This window comes from Myotis daubentonii, chromosome 8 (genome assembly GCF_963259705.1).
Source record: "Myotis daubentonii chromosome 8, mMyoDau2.1, whole genome shotgun sequence".
Taxonomy (NCBI): domain Eukaryota; kingdom Metazoa; phylum Chordata; class Mammalia; order Chiroptera; family Vespertilionidae; genus Myotis; species Myotis daubentonii.
The window spans coordinates 63,267,060-63,286,810 of record NC_081847.1 but is presented as its reverse complement, the minus strand read 5'-3'; the positions used below and the strand labels follow the sequence as shown (position 1 = coordinate 63,286,810).

At 41.8% G+C, this 19,751-nt stretch overlaps 1 protein-coding gene across 12 annotated transcripts in view; it reads left to right on the top strand.

The window, feature by feature from the left end:
* Positions 1–19,751, top strand: part of PPP4R1 (protein phosphatase 4 regulatory subunit 1) — a 61,758-nt gene that overhangs the window by 9,020 nt on the left and 32,987 nt on the right. For 8 of the 12 annotated variants that reach the window (XM_059706633.1, XM_059706634.1, XM_059706628.1 and 5 more), the window contains 6 exons: positions 10,838–10,922; positions 11,767–11,873; positions 13,590–13,732; positions 14,220–14,366; positions 18,311–18,418; positions 18,808–18,873. In XM_059706633.1, the coding sequence (XP_059562616.1) occupies positions 10,864–10,922; positions 11,767–11,873; positions 13,590–13,732; positions 14,220–14,366; positions 18,311–18,418; positions 18,808–18,873 (630 nt within the window). In that variant the 5' untranslated portion in view covers positions 10,838–10,863. Of the gene's footprint in view, positions 1–10,786; positions 10,923–11,766; positions 11,874–13,589; positions 13,733–14,219; positions 14,367–18,310; positions 18,419–18,807; positions 18,874–19,751 lie in introns of all 12 variants that reach the window. The other 4 variants (XM_059706627.1, XM_059706631.1, XM_059706629.1 and 1 more) reach the window with 3 other exon arrangements.

The following is a 19,751-nucleotide window of genomic DNA, read 5'->3' as shown; positions in this document are numbered from 1 at the left end:
TGGCCAGTGCCCTCTAGCAGTCTGGGACCCCTCAGGAGATAACGACCTGCTGGCTTAGGCCTGCTCCCGGGTGGCAGAGGGCAGGCCCAATCCCTAGGTGCAGCCCCTGGTCGGGCTCAGAGCAGGGCCGATTGGGGGGTTGGAGCACCACCCCCGTCACACTCAAGGCAGGGTCAATGGGGAGGTTGCGGCGCGACCCCCTGTCACGCACAGAGCTGGGCCAATCCGGGGGTTGGGGCACTGACCCCTGTCACACACAGAACAGGGTCCATCAGGGGGGTTGGGGCTCCGTACCCTGTCATGCACAGAGCAGGGCCCATCAGGGGGTTGGGGAGCTCCCTCCTGTCACGCACAGAGCAGGGCCCATCAGGGGGTTGAGGAGCTCCCCCCTGTCACTCACAGAGTAGGTCCGATAGGGGAGTTGGGGCACCGTCCCCTGTCACACACAGAGCAGGGCAGGTCAGTGGGTTGGGGCGCCACCCTCTATCACCCACAGAGCAGGGCCAATCGGGATTGGGGCACCGCCACTGTCACACTCAGGGCAGGGCTGATGGGGAGGCTATGGCTCTACCCCATCACACATAGAGCAGGGCCCGTGGGGGGGTGGGGGGGGTTGGGGTGCCGCCCTCTATCACCCACAGAGCAGGGCCGATCAGGGGGTTGGGGCGCCGCCACTGTCACACTCAGGGCAGGGCTGATGGGGAGGTTATGGCTCTACCCCGTCACACACAGAGCAGGGCCCGGGGGGGGTGGGGGGATTGGGGTGCCGCACCCTGTCACACACACAGCAGGGCCGATCAGGGGGTTTGAGCGCTGCCCCCTGTCATGCTGATCCCGGTGCCGGAAGGCCTCGTGGCTCCGCTGATCCCGGTGCTGGGAGGCATATTACCCTTTTACTATATAGGGTAGAGGCCTGGTGCATGGGTGGGTGCCAGCTCGTTTGCCCTGAAGGGTGCCCTGGATCAGGGTGGGGGTCCCCACTGGGGTGCCTGGCCAGCCTGGGTGAGGGGATGATGGCTGTTTGCAGCTGGTCACACCCCCTTCAGGGTGGGGGTCCCCCCTGGGGTGCCTGGCCATTCTGGGTGAGGGGCTGAGGGCTGTTTTCAGGCTGGGGGTGACTGAACTCCCAAACGCTCCTTTTTTCCTTTTTTTTTTTTTAATTCTGGGCCAGCTTTAGCTTGAGGCTTGGCTCCAGCTCTTAGGCCTCTGCTCCTGAAAGTAGGTTTCTGGCCTTTGCATACAATGTTGCGAATCTGCTGGCTGAAGTCCGGCGGTATTTGTTACAATGTTTGAAACTGCAGGCTCAGAGGCCTGCAGCTGCAGGCGGGGAACGTTGGTTTCCTCCGTCACTGAGGCAAGCAAGCCTCATGTTAGTTTCAAGCTGCCTGGCTGCCAGTTAATTTGCATATCTTGCTGATTAGCCAATGAAAAGGGTAGCGGTCGTACGCCAATTACCATGTTTCTCTTTTATTAGTGTAGATTGTTTTCCTATTAAGTTTTGATAATTCTTTATATATTCCAGATACAAGTCTCCTCTTGTGACTTGCAAATATTTTCCAATCTGTGACTTGTCTTTTCATTGTCGTGATTTGCAAATATTTTCCAGTCTGTGATTTGTCTTTTCTTTGCCATAACAGTGTATTTCAAAGAGCAAAAGTTTTGAATTTGATATTCAACTTACTGTTTTTACAGATGCCCTTTATCAGATTGAGAAAGTTCCCTGAATTTACTGACAGCTTTCTTGAAATTAGGAATGGATGTTGGATTTTGTCATTGCTTTTTCTGCATCTATGATGTTTGTTTTATAAGTTTAAAATGAATTATGTTGACTTTTTAAAGTAGATATTGTGAATTTTTCAGTGCGAAATTTCAAATACACACAAAAGCCAATGAATCAACATATACTCAGTATACCCACTACTTAGCTTTATCTTTCATCTATCCCTTCCTATAACATCTGAACTTCTGGCAGAGTGAGGGAAGAGGTAGCTAGAGTACTCTAAATACATCCCAGGTGTTATTTTATTTTAACTATAAATATTTCACAAGGGATATACTTGGAAGTGTCATGTTCCAATCTATAAACAGTAGGACTTCTAAGGTTATGGTAAGATGCAGTAATTTATGAACTTATGATTTATGGTTTAAATGATTAAATTCTTTAGACATTTGCCTCGCTAGTTTTACTGTAGTAAAGCACATCTGTATAATTACTAAACCCATTTTCATTTTAATATTGATCACCAGATTAAGAGAAGCAAAACCTTGCTTATTTTTATCTTGTTAAAGTACATTTCACCTTTTTGGGTCAGCCTTAATGCTAACAAAGGAATATTGGTAAACAAAAGTTTAATGTTATATTGGTTTGTTATATCATTCTATAGGATCACATAAACTTTAAAATTGGAGTTGTGCTATACCTTTGGTGAGCCAGTTATCTCAGAATTACTGAAATCAAAAACTGGAGGATAGATTAATATATTAATTTTTTTAATGTTAAACATGAGAAAGTTTAGGCCCAATATGTCACAGACATAAAGGTGAAATGTTGGCAGAAGCTAGAGTATAACTTGGACCTTACAGGTTTTAATATTCTTTTCCTGGGTACCATCTAACATAGCTCTTTAACTTGCTGCAAAAAGAAGATGGGAGGCATTTCTGGATTTTTGTTGTTGTTGTTTAAATTACCATTTATTGCCGTGGCTGGTATGGCTCAGTTGGTTGAGTGTCTTCCTGTGCACCAAAAGGTTGCTGGCTCGATTCCTGGTGAGGGCACATGCCCAGGTTGCAGGCTCAATCCCTAGTAGAGGGTATGCAGGAGGCAGCCAATTGATGTTTTGCTCTCACTTTAATGTTTCTCTTTCTCCCTCTCTTTGTAAAAATCAATAAAAAATATTAAAAGTAATTATGTAAAAAATTACCACTTACTGTCATACTGTATGTTGGACATTGTGCTATAACCTTACTTATAATATTCCCCTGAGAGCTATGTAGTCCCACAAGTTTACAAAAGTTGTACTTCATAAGGCTTATCTAACAGTTCATTTGCTCAGTCACCAAACTTGAAAGTGGTAGGTTAAATTAAAATGTGACACAATATCTATTATTTTATTTACTACTTTATTTATTACTGTGCTCTTACTGCCTTCCAATTTTGGCTTCCCTTACATTACAATGTATTTGGCTCATTTAATCTCCTGAAGATTCCAGAGTATATAAAGGTAATAGCCTGTTCTTTAAGTATTTGCTGAGTAAAATACTTTTTATCCTCAGTAGCTCCTGTCTGTTATGAGAATGTTAAAAGCAAAATATATTCTTTTCTTTGTTTTAAAGCACTCATGTATGAGGGAACCGGTCATTGGAGTAAAAGTGGGTAAGAATGAACCAATGTCACCCCAGTAAATTCAATTTTTAAAAAAGTGGCTAAGAACATTGATGTGATCTGGTGGGTCTTTTATTGCTATTAATCCTCACCTAAGGATATTTTTCCATTGATTTTTAGATAGAGTGGAAGGGAGGGGGAGAGACAGAGAGAAACATCAATGAGAGAGAGACACGTTGATTAGTTGCCTCCTGCACGTGCCCTGACCAGGGCCAGGGATTGAGTTTACAACCAAGGTTTTTGCCCTTGACCAGAATCGAACCTGGGACCCTTTCAGTCCATAGGCCAATGCTCTGTCCACTGAGCCAAACTGGCCAGGGCTGAACCTGTCACTAGGTAGTCACTTCAAAATCTTACTGCTTAATTTATATTCAAATTTATATACTGCTTTGAATTTATATTCAAAGTCAAGATTTGATAAAAATAATTTTTACACCTATAAGAGTAATTTAAAATTTATCAGCGTAGTTTTTGGTAGAAATAACTTCCAGACTTCAAATAAATTCAAGACTTTATTGGGGGTTGGTGGTAATTTGGACCTGCAGTAGCTCAGATTTTATATTTGGATTAACTGGGGGGGAAAAAGAATTACTAACCAAAGTAATTGGGTTAATAGATTATAAGAAAAATGTTTACTCGCTGAAGGGAACAAGCAACACAGCTATAATGTATGGGAGATCCACGTATGCAAGTGCTTTGATAAGCTACATATTTCTCAGATTGTCAAATACTGTTTAGAAAGCATGATCTTCAGTGTAAGTTAACTTGTGTACATGTGATGAGTGAATCCATGGCCTTCGTAAAACTACTTAGGAAAGGAGTGTACACTTAGGAATAAAGGGCCTCAGACTAGACCAGTGGTTGGCAAACTGCGGCTCGCGAGCCACATGCGGCTCTTTGGCCCCTTGAGTGTGGCTCTTCCACAAAATACCGACTTGTGCCCATGGGCCACAAAGTTTCAGTCCCACTGTACATGCGTGCCCGCACGTGGTATTTTGTGGACGAGCCACACTCAAGGGACCAAAGAGTCGCATGTGGCTAGCGAGCTGCAGTTTGCCGACCACTGGACTAGACTCAGGGAAACTAACAATCAAGGGTGAATTTGCAAAGGAGATTCCAAAAGAGAAGTTTAAAATTATTCTATGCGAATTCAGAGATTTTTCTTCTTAGAATTAGATCTCCATTTCCTTAACATTACTATTGTTCAACTCTTTGGATTATGTGGGTGGGCACTTAATAATATGGGATTTATAGAACTTTAAAAACAGAAAAACATAGGAAAGGTTACATTTACCTGGGTGGGGAGGAAAATAAGGCTTCAGTTTGAAAGAACATGAATACATTTTAAAGGCAGATGGATCATGTGAATAGAGAATTAGTGTAGTGCATGTCAGTGACTTGACACCAGAGTTAGTTCAAAAGATCTTTATCTCACTAGACAAGGAAGACAGAAAAAGTGGATTAATATGACATAGAGTCTGTTGTTGCTTATAATACTCATCCTTAAAATTATATATGAATTCAAGCCTGACAAACTCAATTTGAATCTTTTAGTATCTTTAGAACAAGTGAACTCAGGTCTTAGGGAGTTCAGAATGAACTAGAAACACTACTGGTGCTACTTTGGATTTAAGTACAAATATAAGTGAATAATTCCAGTGTAAAGCATATAAATGCATTCTTATTGCACAACATTATGTAGCTAGTTTTGGAATTAAGGAAGTGATATGCTTACTAAATAAATGGAATAAAGGTTTGATGGACAATGTAAAAAATAAAAAAGAAAGAATTGATTTTGGTAGCTAATTGGAAAGCAGATAAATACACTGATATCTTATTTATGTGTATACTTTAGGGAAATGTTTTTTGAAATAGTCATAGAATGAACTTTAGCAAATTATTCTTGCTTAAATTAATTGAGATTAAACATGCTATAGGACAATTGCATACATGTAAAAGTTTCATTGGAGAAATGCATGGATCATCTTTCTCCTTTGCTAGTAGGTGTAGGGTTCTTATGATAGCTCTTGAAAAAGAATTTTCTGAGACTCACACAGGAGTATGAGTGATTTTTATTTGGGTGGAATTACATCTCTCGGTTTCCAAAGTCCCATTTTCCTTAATCCAGTCCTGGAAGACGTGCAGCTGGGGATTCAGTAGAGCTAGAAGCAGAGCCAGAGTCCAGGGTTTCCGTTCCATGGTGGAGCTGGGTCTGGTGTAGCATCAGGCTAGTTGTAGTCCATTAGTCAGTTGTGTGGAGGGTCCACATGGTGTGAGCATGAAGTGTCCTGCAACCAGGAGAGCAAGAGGCAAAAGAGCCAAGAGCGAGAACTTTGTTTAGGAGATTAAATATCTTAAATCTTCCCATAATTGCAGTGGCCATGCCTACTCTGGCCAATCACCTATTCCCAGGTATGACTGATAGACAAGTACCGTCCCTATTTCACCCAGGCTTTATTGGGCATGTATCTAAACTGCAGCTTCTTGACAAAATTGTACTAATGGCATCCCCAAAATATTTGACCTTCCCTTTACTCCTTTGCAGTTATGCATAACTAGGTTAAATTACAACAGTACCATTAGATCATTTGTCAGGATTTTGTAAACATTTAATATTTATATTTGTAGGGAAGGTTTCTGATAAACATATTTCCACGAAGTACAAATTGAAACTTGACATACCTGTTTGCTTAAGGCTATAAGGTCCTTCAGATTTGTTTTTCTTTTTTGTTATTAAATTTTTGTCCCTAAGCAGTGACTTAATTGCATTTCTGCTACATCATTAGACCAGTGCTGGAAAATTTCTGAAAGGGCCCAATAGTAAATATTTTAGGTTTTGTGGGTCATGTGCTGTTTGTTGTACCTACTTAGATCTGCCAGTGTAAGGTGAAAGTGTTACTGGAGAAACAAATTTCTCCATCGCTTGTGGGAGCAGGGTTCTTACAATATCTTTAGAAAGTGAATTTTCTAATAATCACATGGGAGAATGAATGGTTTTTATTGGCCTGGTGTTACAGTGCTCAGGTTGTAAAGTCCCATGCCCCTTAAACCAGTCCTGAAAAAGGCACAACTGAGTTCCAGTAGAGCCAAAAGCAAGGCCAGTATCCAAAGCTTCTGTTCCATGTTGCAGCCGGGCCCAGTTTGGCATCAGGCTAATTAAATTCCATTCGTGTATTATGTGGAATCCACATGGCCCACACAATGTGTGTGCCCCACTGCAATAGGAGTTAGGTGCAAACAGCAAGAGAGAGAGCCAAGAGCCTAGGCAATGATGGCGAACCTATGACCCGCGTGTCAGAGGTGACACGCGAACTCATTTTTTTGGTTGATTTTTCTTTGTTAAATGACATTTAAATATATAAAATAAATATCAAAAATATAAATCTTTGTTTTACTATGGTTGCAAATATCAAAAAATGTCTATATATGACACGGCACCAGAGTTAAGTTAGGGTTTTTCAAAATGCTGACACGCCGAGCTCAAAAGGTTCGCCATCACTGGCCTAGGGAGCAAACTTTCTTTGTTCGGGAGTTTATTCAGATTTCATGCCCTTTCAGTGGCCACGCCTGTTCTGGCCACTGACTTGCTTCCAGGTGTGACTGAAGACAAGCACCTTTCCATGTCACTAAGACCTTACTGGGCATGGGTCTGTTGTACAGTCCCTTCCCCCATGTATCAATGGGGAAAAGACTTGTAAAGTGTTAAATTAGCAAAGCTGTATAAAAGGCATGCCTATATTACTTAGGCTTCCCTTTACTCCTTTCCTGTTAAGTAATAGCCAAGTTATTACCAAGGTATCAAAAGCAGTCATAGACAATACATAAATGAATGAGCATAGCTGTCTTCCAATAAACTTTATTTACAAAAACAGACATGGGCTAGTTTAACCTGTTGAACACAGGTTGCCGATCCTGCACTATACTGTGGTAAGTTCAAGGTCTGTAACATTTTTATTCTTTAACCATCACAGTGTCCAGCACACAGTAGGCCTTTATTGCATACTTGCTGGGTGAGATGAATCTTAATTTTTCTGGCCACACTAAATAAGGACATAAACCTAACTTGCAGTCAAATAATGAAATAATTTATTTTAAACTAAACTGTTACTTTGAAAACTTTCAGCCCTACACAAAACATTCAGCCATTATTAGCATTTTGCCAGTTTTCTCTATTTTTCTCTATAATAATTTATATACACACAATGTAATGTATACATTTTTCTGAATCTTTTTTTTTTTAATTGATTTCAGAGAGGAAGGAAGGGGGGGAGAGAGAAAGAGAGAGAGAGAGAGAGAGAGAGAGAGAGAGAGAGAGAGAGAGAGAGGGAAAGAGAAACATCAATGATGAGAGAGACTCATTGATCAGTTGCCTCCTGCACACCCCCTACAGGGGATCGAGCCTGAAACCCAAGCATGTGTCCTGATGGAATGGAACCAGTGACCTCTTGGTTCACAGGTTGATGCGCAACCCCTGAGGGCTGGGCACTCACAGTACATTTTTAATCTTTTTATTTTATAGTACATACTAGAGGCCCGGTGCACAAAAATTTGTGCACTCGGGGGGGGGGGCGGGCAGAGGGGTCCCTCAGCCCGGCCTGTGCCCTCTCTCAGTCTGGGACCCCTCGGGAGATAACGACCTGCTGGCTTAGGCCTTCTCCCGGGTGGCAGAGGGCAGGCCCAATCCCTAGGTGCAGCCCCTGGTTGGGCTCAGAGCAAGACCAATTGGGGAGTTGGGGCGCCGCCCCCTGTCATGCACAGAGCAGGGTGGATTGGGAGGTTGCGATGCCACCCTCAGTCATGCTCAGGGTAGGGCCGATTGGGGGGTTGGGGCACCGCCCCCTGTCACACTCAAGGCAGGGTTGATGGGGAGGTAGCGGCGCCATCCCCTGTCACGCACAGAGCAGGGCCCATCAGGGGGTTGGGGCACTGCCCCCTGTCACACACAGAGCAGGTCCCATCAGGGGGGTTGGGGCTCCATACCCTGTCACGGACAGAGCAGGGCCAATCGGGGGTTGGGGCGCAGCCCCCTGTCACGCACAGAGCAGGGCCCATCAGGGGGTTGAGGAGCTCCCCCCTGTCACTCACAGAGTAGGGCCAATAGGGGAGTTGGGGCACCGCCCCCTGTCACACACAGAGCAGGGCAGATCAGGGGGTTGGGGCACCACCCTCTATCACCCACAGAGCAGGGCCGAACAGGGGGTTGGGGCGCCGCCACTGTCACACTCAGGGCAGGGCCGATGGGGAGGTTATGGCTGTACCCCATCACACACAGAGCAGGGCCCATGGGTTGGGGGTTGGGGCGCCGCCATTCTCACACTCAGGGCAGGGCTGATGGGGAGGTTATGGCTCTACCCCGTCACACACAGAGCAGGGCCGATCAGGGGGTTGGGGCGCCGCACCCTGTCACACACAGAGCCGCAGGGCAATCGGGGTTGGGGAGCTCCCCCTATCAGGCACAGAGCAGGGCTGATTAGGGGGTTGGGGCGCCTTCCCCGGTCACGAACAGAGCAGGGCGGATAGGGAGGTTGTGGCCCCGCCCCCTGTCACACACAGAGCCGCAGGGCGATCAGGGGGTTTGGGCGCTGCCCCCTGTCACGCTGATCCCAGTGCCGGGAGGCCTCTCGGCTCCGCTGATCCTGGTGCTGGGAGGCATATTACCCTTTTACTATATAGGATAGAGGCCTGGTGCATGGGTGAGGACCGGCTGGTTTGCCCTGAAGGGTGTCCTGGATCAGGGTGGGGGTCCCCACTGGGGTGCCTGGCCAGCCTGGGTGAGGGGATGATGGCTGTTTGCAGCTGGTCACACACCCTTCAGGGTGGGGGTCCCCACTGAGGTGCCTGGCCAGTCTGGGTGAGGGGCTGAGGGCTGTTTTCAGGCTGGTGGGTGACTGAAGCTCCCAACCGCTCTTTTTTTTATTTATTTATTCTGGGCCAGCTTTAGCTTTGAAGCTTGGCTCCAGCTCTTAGGCCTCCGCTGCTGAAAGCAGGTTTCTGGCCTTTGTTTACCTTCTGTATTTGAAACAATGTTGCGATCCTGCTGGCTGAAGCCTGACGGACTAAAGCAGGTTTCTGGGGTTTTGTTCAGCTTCTATATTTGTAACGTAGTTGCTTAGAGTTGCAGCTCAGAGGCCTGCAGCGGCAGGCGGGGAACGTTGGAGTCCTCCGTCACTGAAGCAAGCAAGCCTCATGTTCGCTTTAAGCTGCCTGGCTGCAGGCCGCCATCTTGGCTGGCAGTTAATTTGCATATCTCCCTGATTAGCCAGTGGGAAGGGTAGCGGTCGTACACTAATTACCATGTTTCTCTTTTATTAGATAGGATTTTTTGCTTTAATCAGTTAATTATCCTTTAAAGAGATTTTTTAAAATAAGAAGGCCTTTGTATTTACCCATATACTTACCATTTCTGTTGCTCTTCATTTCTTTGTTGTAAATCCAGATTTCCATCTGGTATAATTTTTTTCTTGAAGTACTTTCTTTAATCTTATAATGCTGGTCTGCTGGTGATAATATCTGTCAGTTTTTGTATGCCTGAAAAAACCCTTTATTTCACCTTTGCATTGAACGATATGAATTTCAAAGATATTAGAAAGATTTCTATTTACAGGGTATATAGAGTTGGAGGTTGACACTGATTTTTCTTTCAGTCTTCTGGCTTGTATTGTTTCGGATGAGAAATTTGCTGTAATTCTTGTCTTTCTCTTCTGTGTATAATGTTTTTCTCTGACTGCATTCCAGAATTAACTATCAGTGTTTGACATTTTATTTATTTACTAGAGGCCTGGTGCACTACATTTGTGCACTTGGGGGGGGTTCCCCTCATCCACCTGCGCCCTTTAGCAGTCTGGGAGCCCTCGGGGGATGTCCAACTGACGGCTTAGCGCTGCCACCACCGCTGTGCTCACCAGCCGTGAGCCTAGCTTCTGGCTGAGCAGTGCTCCCTCTGTGGAGCGCACTGAACACCAGGGGGCAGCTCCTACATTGAGTGTCTGCCCCCTGGTGGTCAGTGTGTGTGATAGCGACTGATTGTGCCGCCATTCGGTCGATTTGCATATTACCTTTTTATTGTATAGGACAAGTTGTGTTCTAATTGAATGTGTAAGTTCTCAGGTCTCTGTGATTACTCTTTTCTGATCACTGTTCTGTGATCACACCATACTGAGTTTCTACAGCCTCTTGACTCCTATGTTTCTAGAGGCAATTTAGAACATACCTGTAATAAAAAAAAAAAGAGAGAAAGCATCCTTCTGTTGTTCGTGGCTTCTGAATTGATTCTAAGATTCTCTTGTGATTCTTTGTACCATTCCAGACTCATAAAGGGCAGTTTTGCTTAAGCTGCTTCAGACAGGCAAGGGGTGCTTTTTAGTTTCAGAGTATTATAAGGAGTATTTCTGATGTCTCTGATAGTTGGTGTGGATGACTACAGCTCAGAGTCTGATGTGATTATTATACCTTCAGCCCTGGACTTTGTCTCACAAGATGAAATGTTGACGCCACTGGGGAGATTGGACAAGTATGCTGCAAGTGAGAACGTATTTAACAGGTATGTGCATATTTTTTTCACTAAAGTAGAAATGGAAGGATGGTTTTTATTACATTAATTTCAGGAGGGAAAATAAAATTACCCAGTTTAAAGTAGGTATTATTAACATGAGCAGTCTGAGTCTCCAAGTTCTCTTAATAATCATAGCCACGGCCTCTTTTATAGTTGTTTGTTCCTTGATCCTAGAAAGCATACAGCACTCTTTCTTTGCTTTTTGGCAAAATAAAAAAGAAAAGAAAGAGAAACCGTTGCTTTTTGCTATTAGACATAATTTTGATATTCATATAAAGAAATTCCTAAGGAGTACCTTACTCTTTCAGCAGATGATGTTGTATACCTACCTTATGCCAGAAGATGTTCAAGGGAATTGTAATATGCAAGTGACTAAGATAACACTCTTTCTAATGCATTGTTTCTCTTATGGTCATAAGACCACCTGTATCAGACTTTTCTGGGAAATCTGAAAGTATTTGCTTAAATATTTTTTGAGTATAGATGTATAAAAGTCATTTAGTAAAAATATGTAAAGATGTTTTATATAATGAATGAATAAATTTTCCCACTGTTGTACTTGAAAATTACTGATGTGAATTTTCAGTGACTTTAGAAATTTGTTAAATCAGTTAGGTAAAGATGAAAAATATTTTAGTGAATATTCAATTTCATCTTGTTAAAATAAAATCCATGATGGCATATATCACTAAAGGAATTAGGGACTTAATATATGCTATTAAATGTATAATGAAAAAATTTCTTTGAAACTATGTAGATTCTGCCTTTTGAAATTCTGAATGTTAACTATTGATGCCACTGAACACTATGTAATTTTTTTGTGTGTGCGTAGACAAATGGTGGCCCGGAGTTTGCTGGATACATTGAGGGAAGTCTGCGATGATGAAAGAGATTGTATTGCTGTTTTGGAAAGAATTAGCAGATTAGCTGATGATTCAGGTATATGTTAATGCAGAGAAAGTTTTCATTTACCAAATTTGTGTTTTTAAAACTAATGAAAAACTTAGTGTAATAAGAAATTTCTTTAAAAATTTTCCTAGGTAAATTGTCTAACCTATTAGTAGCAAGAAAGTAAAAACCTGTTATTAAAATCCAAACATCAAATTAGGAGCTTAGAATCCTTAAACCTTTGTTCTGCCTTATTTTATCATGATTTTTTGTTCCCCTAAATTTAGCATTTATATTTTTATGATTTTATATAGTAAATGTGTTATTAATTTCTGAATGTTGAAATCCAAAACTCTTCTGGACGTATTCATGCATAATTACCTTTAGGTAACTTTAATAATATTAGTAATAGGTGCCAAAGTTCTAATTAGGTCTGATGTAATGACTTATATTGATAATCCATCATGTCTGTGTGTTTGTCAGTCACTTGCATCTCTTCTATGAATTGTCTATTCATTTTCTTTCTTGTATTCATTTGAACAATGGGTTCGAGGTATATTTAGTTATTAATATTTTATTGTACATTATTTTGTTCTAGGCGGTTTTGCCTTTTGATTCAGTATGTAGCATCTGTTGCCTATAATGAAGCCTTTATAAAGTGAAATGTGCTGGTATTTAGTTGATTTTGGATTTGTTCACCTTGAAAGGGCTTCCCACTAAAAATATTGTCTTTCATTGCTTTTGATCTAAAAATAAACACACCTTTTGAGTCTTAAATTTACCTAGAATTAATGTGAGGTGTGCAGTATAGGAATCTTTTTTTCTGATATAACTAGCTTATTTTCTTGAGTCCGCAGGCTGATGCTCTATCCACTGAGCCAAACCGGTTAGGGCGAGCTTATTTTCTTACCATTATTTATTGGATAGTTCATTCTTTTGAAACCCAGAGATTTGAAATGCCATATTTGTCATATTTAAATATGCCATATATACTTGGGTCTTTTCAGGACTTTTTGGTTTTGTAAAAAAAATCTTTTAATAGTCTCCTTTAATATCACATACCTTTTTAGTCTTAGTTAAGTCTAACTAGAAATCCTCCATTCATTGACTAAACTTAAATTAGAAGCCAGTTCTTATGACTTGTCTGAGGAGGTTTTTATTTTTTTATTTTTTGTATTATTTTTTTTTGCTAAACCTCACTTGAGGATATTTTCCCATTGATATTTAGAGAGAGTGGAATTGGGGGGGGGGGGGAGAACATCGATGTGAGAGAGACACATCGATTGGGCCCGAGGATCCAGCCTGAAACAGAGGTATGTGCCCTTGATTGGAATCGAACCTAGCACCCTTCAGTCCGAGGGCTAATGCTCTATCCATTGAGCCACACTGGCTAGGGCCCGAGGAGGTTTTTAATAGAGCTTATAGATAATACCATATTATAGTTGATGTGACTTGGATACTTAATCTTTAGCACAGTATGGCACAATGTAGGTAATGAATAAACTCATTCAGTCACTATAGGAAATGATTGCATTCTAAGTGCATACTATGAAGATACAAGCTTGGGTTGGGGGTAAGGTCCTCCTTTAACTCATAGGGTTGACCTGTACCAGTATATGATTGTGTAAAGGATTGCAGAGTTAGAGAACATCTTGTAAGACCTTTTATAATGAGAATGAAAGTAAACCTTTCCTAAATACTCTCAAGCCCAGGCAAAGATTTTATTATTGTGGGGAATGTTTGCTCACATTTTTATCATTTCAATAGAACCAACTGTGAGAGCAGAGCTGATGGAACAGGTGCCTCATATTGCATTGTTTTGTCAAGAAAACCGGCCTTCAATCCCATATGCTTTTTCCAAATACTTACTACCTATTGTGGTTAGATATCTCGCAGATCAGAATAATCAGGTGAGAGTGCCATTTACATGTTCTTAATGGAAATTTATCTAGTATGATATATGTAGAACGATCTGTTCATTTAAATATTTTTTCCTGTTTGCCACTGTTGTTCTGTTTTACAAAAGACCATTTGTCTTAGACAAGCTGTGTTGAGAATTTGGCAAATCTAGGTCTCCTTAATGCTATTATAGACAATGCCGCCTAGCTGCATCCTCACTTGGTCACTTGGCTCCCACATAGGTGTCCCTCAGAGAGTTTCTTTGTGAGACATTTTACAAGATGGCTTCTTTGTTCCACTTCTGTTATAACACAATCTACCAGGTTCTATCTCTGCAGTACTTGAAGAAAATAGCCATCGTTTTTATTTGCATGGTTTTACTAGTTGAGATGAGAAGTCTTCAGTTTTGTAAAGTCAAGTAATAGAGTTACATCATGTATGTACTTTGCTATGTCATGTCTGTACTTTGTTTACCATATACTGATAATTTTTTCCTAGGTAAGAAAAACAAGTCAGGCAGCTTTGCTGGCTCTGTTGGAGCAAGAGTTAATTGAGCGATTTGATGTGGAGACCAAAGTGTGCCCTGTCCTCATAGAGCTAACTGCCCCAGATAGCAATGACGATGTGAAGACAGAAGCTGTGGCTGTAAGTAGAATGTAATTTTTTAAATTTAGGTAAAAATTAGTCCTATATTGACTAATTAGAAGGTGCTCAATAAATACTATGCTACATTATGTGCTATAGGGTTTATACATATATTAGGCATCAAAGTAGCCACAAATAATTAGAATTTGAAATAGAATGACTGGCTACAAGGAGATACAGACTTACAAGAAAAGAAGTGTATTTTTGGTGGGCCCCATATTGTGCCAAGCAACTGGAAATTAGATGGTTCTGTCACTGGGCTCAAGCAAGATATACAGCAGGAAAATAAGTAACTGTAAGATATTATTATGTCAAAATGGAAAAATAAGATGGGAGAAAAAAAAATGCAGTTAAAAACAACTGTATTGAATAAAGAAACATTTGAATCCCTTTAATTGCTGTTGAACACTTTTCTAGGCATTGTGTAAGCACAGTAGGAAAAAAATAGTAATACTTGGATCCTGCCCTTGATACTATGGTCTTTGGGGGAAGGGTAGTCAAGCAAGTAATTTTACTTGATGTAAATTATGGTTATTAATGATATACAGATACTAATTCATTATGCACATAATAAAGTCAAGCATAATAGTAAATTTTCTGGGTTTTTTAAACATGGTTAACAAATATTTTTACAGAGAACCATAAAAAATAGGGTATGAATTAGAATATATAGTAATATCTGTTGCACTTCACATCTATGGTTCCTGAGTTGAGATAGTAAGAATTCTGATCATAAATTAGGAAACTGATAAATTCACCTGAAAATTTATTCAAATCTGTTTGGAATAGAGTTTACTATTTAAACCTAAAATAAAATAATAAACATCTTTGTTGATATAAAAAAAATCAAACCAAAATTTTATGGTACTTCTGAAACATTAGTAGGATGAATTTGATCATCTTTCTAGTCCATTTCCCTTAGAAATTTCTTGATTTTGTTATTTTTATACTAGAGGCCCGGTGCACAAAAATTTGTGCACCCCGGGGGGGGGGTGTCCCTCAGCCCGGCCTGTGCCCTCTCGCAGTCTGGGACACCACGGGAGATAATGACCTGCTGGCTTAGGCCTGCTCCCGGGTGGCAGAGGGCAGGCCCAATCCCTAGGTGCAGCCCCTGGTTGGGCTCAGAGCAGGGCCGATTGGGGAGTTGGGGCACCGCCCCCTGTCATGCACAGAGCAGGGAGGATCGGGAGGTTGCAATGCCACCCTCAGTCATGCTCAAGGTAGGGCCAATTGGGGGGTTGGGGCACCGCCCCCTGTCACACTCAAGGCAGGGTCGATAGGGAGATTGCAGCGCCACCCCCTGTCACGCACAGAGCAGGGCCGATCAGGGGGTTTGGGTGCTGCCCCCTATCATGCACAGAGCAGGGCCCATCGGGGGGTTGGGGCTCCGTACCCTGTCACACACAGAGCAGGGCCGATCAGGGGGTTGAGGAGCTCCCCCCTGTCACGCACAGAGCAGGGCCGATGGGGGGGGGGGGGTTGGGGCACCGCCCCCTGTCACACACAGAGCAGGGCAGATCAGGGGGTTGGGGCGCAGCCACTGTCACACTCAGGGCAGGGCCGATAGGGGCGGTTGGGGCGCCGCACCTTGTCACACACAGAGCTGCAGGGCGATCAGGGGGTTGGGGAGCTCAGCTCCCCCCTGTCATGCACAGAGCAGGGCTGATCAGGGGGTTGAGGAGCTCCCCCCTGTCACGAACAGAGCAGGGCAGATAGGGAGGTTGTGGCCCCGCCCCCTGTCACACACAGAGCCGCAGGGCAATCGGGGTTTGGGCGCTGCCCCCTATCACACTGATCCCGGTGCTGGGAGGCATATTACCTTTTTACTATATAGGATAGAAGCCTGGTGCACGGGTGGGGGCCGGCTGGTTTGCCCTGAAGGGTGTCCTGGATCAGGGTGGGGGTCCCCACTGGGGTGCCTGGCCAGCCTGGGTGAGGGGATGATGGCTGTTTGCAGCTGGTCACACCCCCTTCAGGGTGGGGGTCCCGCTTGGGTGCCTGGCCAGCCTGGGTGAGGGGCTGAGGGCTGTTTTCATGCTGGCAGGTGACTGAAGCTCCCAACGCTCCCTTTTTTCCTTTTTTTTTCATTCTGGGCCAGCTTTAGCTCTGAGGCTCGGCTCCAGTTATGAGACCTCCACTGCTGAAAGCAGGTTTCTGGCCTTTGTTTACCTTCTGTATTTGAAACAATGTTGCGGTCCTGCTGGCGGAAGCCCGGGGTTTTGTTTAGCTTCTATATTTGTTACAATGTTGCTTAGAGTGCAGCTGAGAGGCGGGCAAGGCAGGCAGGGAAGCTTGGCTTCCTCCGTCACTGAAGCAAACAAGCTTCCCTGTTTGCGTCAGCTGCCTGGCTGCCGGCCGCCATCTTGGTTGGCAGTTAATTTGCATATCTTACTGATTAGCCAATGGGAAGGGTAGCGGCCGTACGGCTAATTACCATGTTTCTCTTTTATTAGATAGGATACTCAAGTACCAGTTAATAAGGTTAGATACTCTGGTACAGGTTAAGGTTTAGATACTTTTTTCCCAGTAATCCCATTTTTATTGAAGTGAAATTCACATAGTGTACAATTAGCCATTTAAGGTGTACAGTTGAATAACATTTAGCATTTTCATAATGTTGTACATCCACCACCTCTGTCAGGTTCTAAAACATAGATTTTTTCCCCCACAAGTTCCTCATGAAGGGAAATCAATTTCAGCATCATTGTTGGTTTGTATGAGCAGAGTTTAACTTGCTCTGCTATAATTTGTGATAGGATATAATAACAGTAAAATATTGTAATGACAGTAAAAAGACTATACACAGCACTGGATGAAACTTGTGATGCTCTTACAATTGGTTTACATTTATTTTGTCATGTTTTTCATTCCCTCACTTCCCAGCTGTTCTCTACCTGGGGAATAATTTATTCTAATAAATATTTGTAGATCAGTGGTACAGTATAACTTTGGATCTTTAACTTAGGGCTTGGAAATTCTTAGAAACAGCATAGAGTCAAATAACAAAACTGGCTGTGGGGTTTAGGTGTTATCCCCAGTTCTAAGGATGTTTCCACTTGTTCATTGCTCACTTACAGAAATGCATATGATTTTTGTATTCTGACATGTTTGTATCCTGCAAACTTTGTAAATTCGTTTATTTGTTCTAGTGACTTCTTTGTAGATTCTGTGGAATTTTCTATGCAGACAACTGTGTCACATATGAGTAGAGCTTTCTTTCCAATCTGTATGCCTTTTATTTGTCTTATTTGCATGGCTGGGAGTAGGTAGAATAGATGAATAGATAAACGATGAGAAATCATCAGAAATCTTTCTATATCAACTGTGGGGCAAATTTATTTAAAGAATGTTGGGCTGGTTTTCAAACAGTTCATCCTCACTTTGCCTACCACTGCATTAATTGACACATGTGCGTGTCGGAACTGTGTCCTTGCCTTCCCTGGAACCTAGGCTTTGCAGAGTAAGGATGTCGTTCCAGTATGCACAAGTTTCATTTAAAATAGTACTTTATAAAGTAAGGACTGCCTCTGTTCAGTCTTTCTTAGTAATATAGATACACTAAACCCAGATCCTTCTTATAGATACTCTTTCCCACTAAATTAAATAGTCAACATTTATTTTCTTACTGAGAAAATGTAGGGTTTTACTGCTTTTAAAGTTATCAGGAAAAATGATTAATAAGATTGTGAAACTGTAGACGAAAATGAAGTTTTAATGATTTCCTCTAGGTTTACTGTGCATTTAGTAACTACTAACTGATTTTATTGGTGATTACTATCTATTTTTCTGTCTTCAACTCAGATAAGATTTTTTGTAATGGTATAATGATGCCATATCATATATTATATATTCTTAAATTATATGCTTCTAATAAGTTAGCAAACTAACTGGGAAAGCCTTGTTTAAAGATATTTTCAGTGTATTTTTGTTCTTATTTATTTTAGATAATGTGCAAAATGGCTCCCATGGTTGGGAAGGACATTACAGAGCGTCTTATCCTGCCTAGGTTTTGTGAGATGTGCTGTGATTGCAGAATGTTTCATGTTCGAAAGGTATTTTTTTAGTCTTGTTTGTTTGTTTTTTTGTTTGTTTGCTTAAGAACACTTGGTTCTAGTGTTTACGTGTGAAATTTAGATTATTTTTAGCCCAGCCAGTGTGCTCAGTTGGTTGAGCGTTGTCCCACGCACAAAGTGGTCACTGGTTAGATTCCCCATCAGGACACATGCCGGGGTTGCAGGCTAGATCCCCAGTAGGAAGCATGCAGGAGGCAGCTGATTAATGTTTCTCTCTCATCAGTGTTTCTGACTCTCTTTCTCTTCCTCCCTCTCTCTCTAAAAACAAAAAAAATCAATTAAGAAAATGCAAATTAAAAAAATAAAAATAAAGGGTTATTTTTATAACCTTATATACTTTGAAATGTCAATAATGCTTTTGTTGTCAGGTCTGTGCTGCCAACTTTGGAGATATCTGCAGTGTAGTTGGCCAGCAAGCTACTGAAGAAATGCTGGTAAGTATTACAGAAACAAAGGAGTAATAAAGGAGTAAGTAGTGCATTACAAAATAGCACATAAAGTTTAAAGTGTATACATTTCCTCCCAGATTTTATTAATACAATTTCACAAATATAAACCAGAAGGGAGTAGGACTTTGAGTTTAGGAGTTTAAATTTCTGTAATCTGAACTGTGCTTTTATAAAGACAGTTTGTTAAAAATGCAAATATGACCCTGGCTGGTGGTTCAGTGGTTAGAGCATCGGCCCACATACCAAAGGATCTTGGGTTCGATTCCTGGTCATGGGCGTGTACCTGGGTTGCAGGTTCAATCCCCAGCTCTGGTCAGGGCACATTCAGGAGGCAACCAATCCATGTATCTCTCACATCATGTTTCTCTCTCTCTCTCTCTCTCTCTCTCTCTCTCTCTCTCTCTCTCTCTCTCTCTCTCTCTCTTCCTTTCTCTCTCTTTCGTCCCCTCTTCATCCCTTCCTCTCTTCCACTCTCTAAAAAAATCAATGGGAAAAAAAAAATATCCTTGGGTAACGATTAACCAAAAAAAAAAGCAAGTATGTGTAAGGACCATCGATCAATTTTTACCTTTCTCATTTTTATTAAACAAATCAATTCTTATTTATTCAAATTAATCTTTATTAGCAATCCTCAAGTCTTTCAGTGACAAATCAACAGCTGGTTCTTTTTAGATAGTTAATTCATAAAATATATATACTTAATGTACAAGTTAACATACTTTGAGAGTTTCTGAAAACATTTGTTATGCAAAATAAGTTTAGGTATAAGCTCTTGAAAAACAACACTTAAGCTATATTTGTTGCAAGTATTTTGTTTTTTCATAGCCAATAGTTTATGAATTAGATGTATTTCATTTAAAATT